This window comes from Orycteropus afer, unplaced genomic scaffold (genome assembly GCF_000298275.1).
Source record: "Orycteropus afer afer isolate SDZICR_OR568_19922 unplaced genomic scaffold, OryAfe1.0 scaffold00204, whole genome shotgun sequence".
NCBI classification, from domain to species: domain Eukaryota; kingdom Metazoa; phylum Chordata; class Mammalia; order Tubulidentata; family Orycteropodidae; genus Orycteropus; species Orycteropus afer.
This window is the reverse complement of record NW_006921791.1, coordinates 6,215,134-6,216,731: the sequence shown is the minus strand read 5'-3', so window position 1 is coordinate 6,216,731 and position 1,598 is coordinate 6,215,134. Positions and strand designations below refer to the sequence as shown.

Below are 1,598 nucleotides of genomic sequence, written 5' to 3'. Positions count from 1 at the left end.
CCTTCTTCCTAGTCTGTTTCAGTCTGTAAGCTAGGATGATACCTGTGCACCATGTGCATCCCACTGGGTTAGAAACACCAGTGGCTCAGCCTCAAAACTCACATCAACAAGTCACCACGGTAGGATAAAACAACAGACAAGTTTGCCTCCCTGTTGGAAACCTCTCGTACCACACTTACCTGGGTCCCTGTGGCTGACTCCTCCTCAGTCCAGATTCCTAGGCCTTTTAATCCCCTTGCTCCAGCTCTCCCACCTTGCTGCTTTGGGTGTGCCTGAGTTCCTCTCTTCACCTAGATCCCTGTGGCTGACTGCTCCTCTGTCTGAGTTCCTGGCTTTTAATCTTTTTCCTGCTCTCCGTCACTGCTGCTTTGGGTATGCCTGAGTTCCTCTCCTCACCTGGATCCCTGTGGCTGATTGCTTCTCACTCTGGGTTCCTGGCTTTTTTATCCATTTTCTTTTGCTATTCCACCCTGCTGCTTTGGGCATGCCTGATTTCCCTCTCCTCACCTGGATCCCTGTGGCTGACTACTAAGGAAAGCTAAGTTAAGCAAAATACTTGCAAAAGCACAAATATTAAACAGCACTGGCTTACCCCTACGCCCAGGATACACATGAGGATAGTATTCATAATAAAGGTCTGGCTGATCTAGATTTCCAAAGGGTTCAAATTCCATTTCAGCATTCTGGAAAAGGCCCAACTTCACCAGTAGTGCCAGTCTCACAAACCAAAGCTGAAAACACAAAATAGAATGGAAATAAGAGATTATTTTTATATATACTACATTCAGAAATACCTCTTTCCTATCAATTTGGTATCAGAACTTGATTCCGTATATATTTAAACAAAGGCTAAACTAACTTTCTTTCCTTATACATTTGTTTAGTTACATGTTTATGAATATACTCTTCAGCTTAGTAATAATGTAAATGATTTATTTGATTCTAGTTACTTCAACTAATACATATAATTCTCTTTCTAAAGAGGCTGGTGGAAGACTTTCAGTAAGATGGAGGAATAAGCAGATAAGCGACACAGACCCTCTTCAACAAAGAAAAGAAAGATCCACTGACAGAGACAGAGAAAACAATCCTGGAACACTGAGCTTTGAAAGGAACTATAAATAAGTGGATTAGGCACTAAATAATGGAAAAACCTGAATGAAAACAGTGAGTACAGAGATGGTTGGAGCTGTGGACTGTCAGCTACTCTGACGAGACAAATAGCCTGAATATTTCTAAGTGGTGCTGGGACCTGAGAATTGACCTAATGATCAGTCCCATTCACTAAGGCCTGCAGTGACAACTGCTCTGGTGGCCTATGACTAGGAAGGGAAACAGCAAGGAGGGAAGCAATCTGAGCTGTGAACGTTCTGCTGTCCAGAGGGAACAGCCATTTTGATTGTTTACACATGGCAGCCATTTTGGATATTTAAAGTGACTGAGGGCACAGCCATCTTGAATGTTTACAAGCAGCAGCCATTTTGGATATTTAAAGTGACTGAGGGCACAGCCATCTTGAATGTTTACAAGCAGCAGCCATTTTGGATATTTAAAGTGACCAGGGGCACAGCCATCTTCAGTGTTTACAAGCAGTGGCC

At 43.0% G+C, this 1,598-nt stretch overlaps 1 protein-coding gene across 1 annotated transcript in view; it reads right to left on the bottom strand.

Annotated features, from left to right (window-relative positions):
- TRAPPC12 (trafficking protein particle complex subunit 12) overlaps nucleotides 1–1,598 on the bottom strand; it is a 226,615-nt gene that overhangs the window by 150,972 nt on the left and 74,045 nt on the right. The window contains exon 4 of the mRNA XM_007948126.1: nucleotides 593–731. Coding sequence (XP_007946317.1) covers nucleotides 593–731 — 139 coding nt within the window. The remainder of the gene's footprint in view (nucleotides 1–592; nucleotides 732–1,598) is intronic.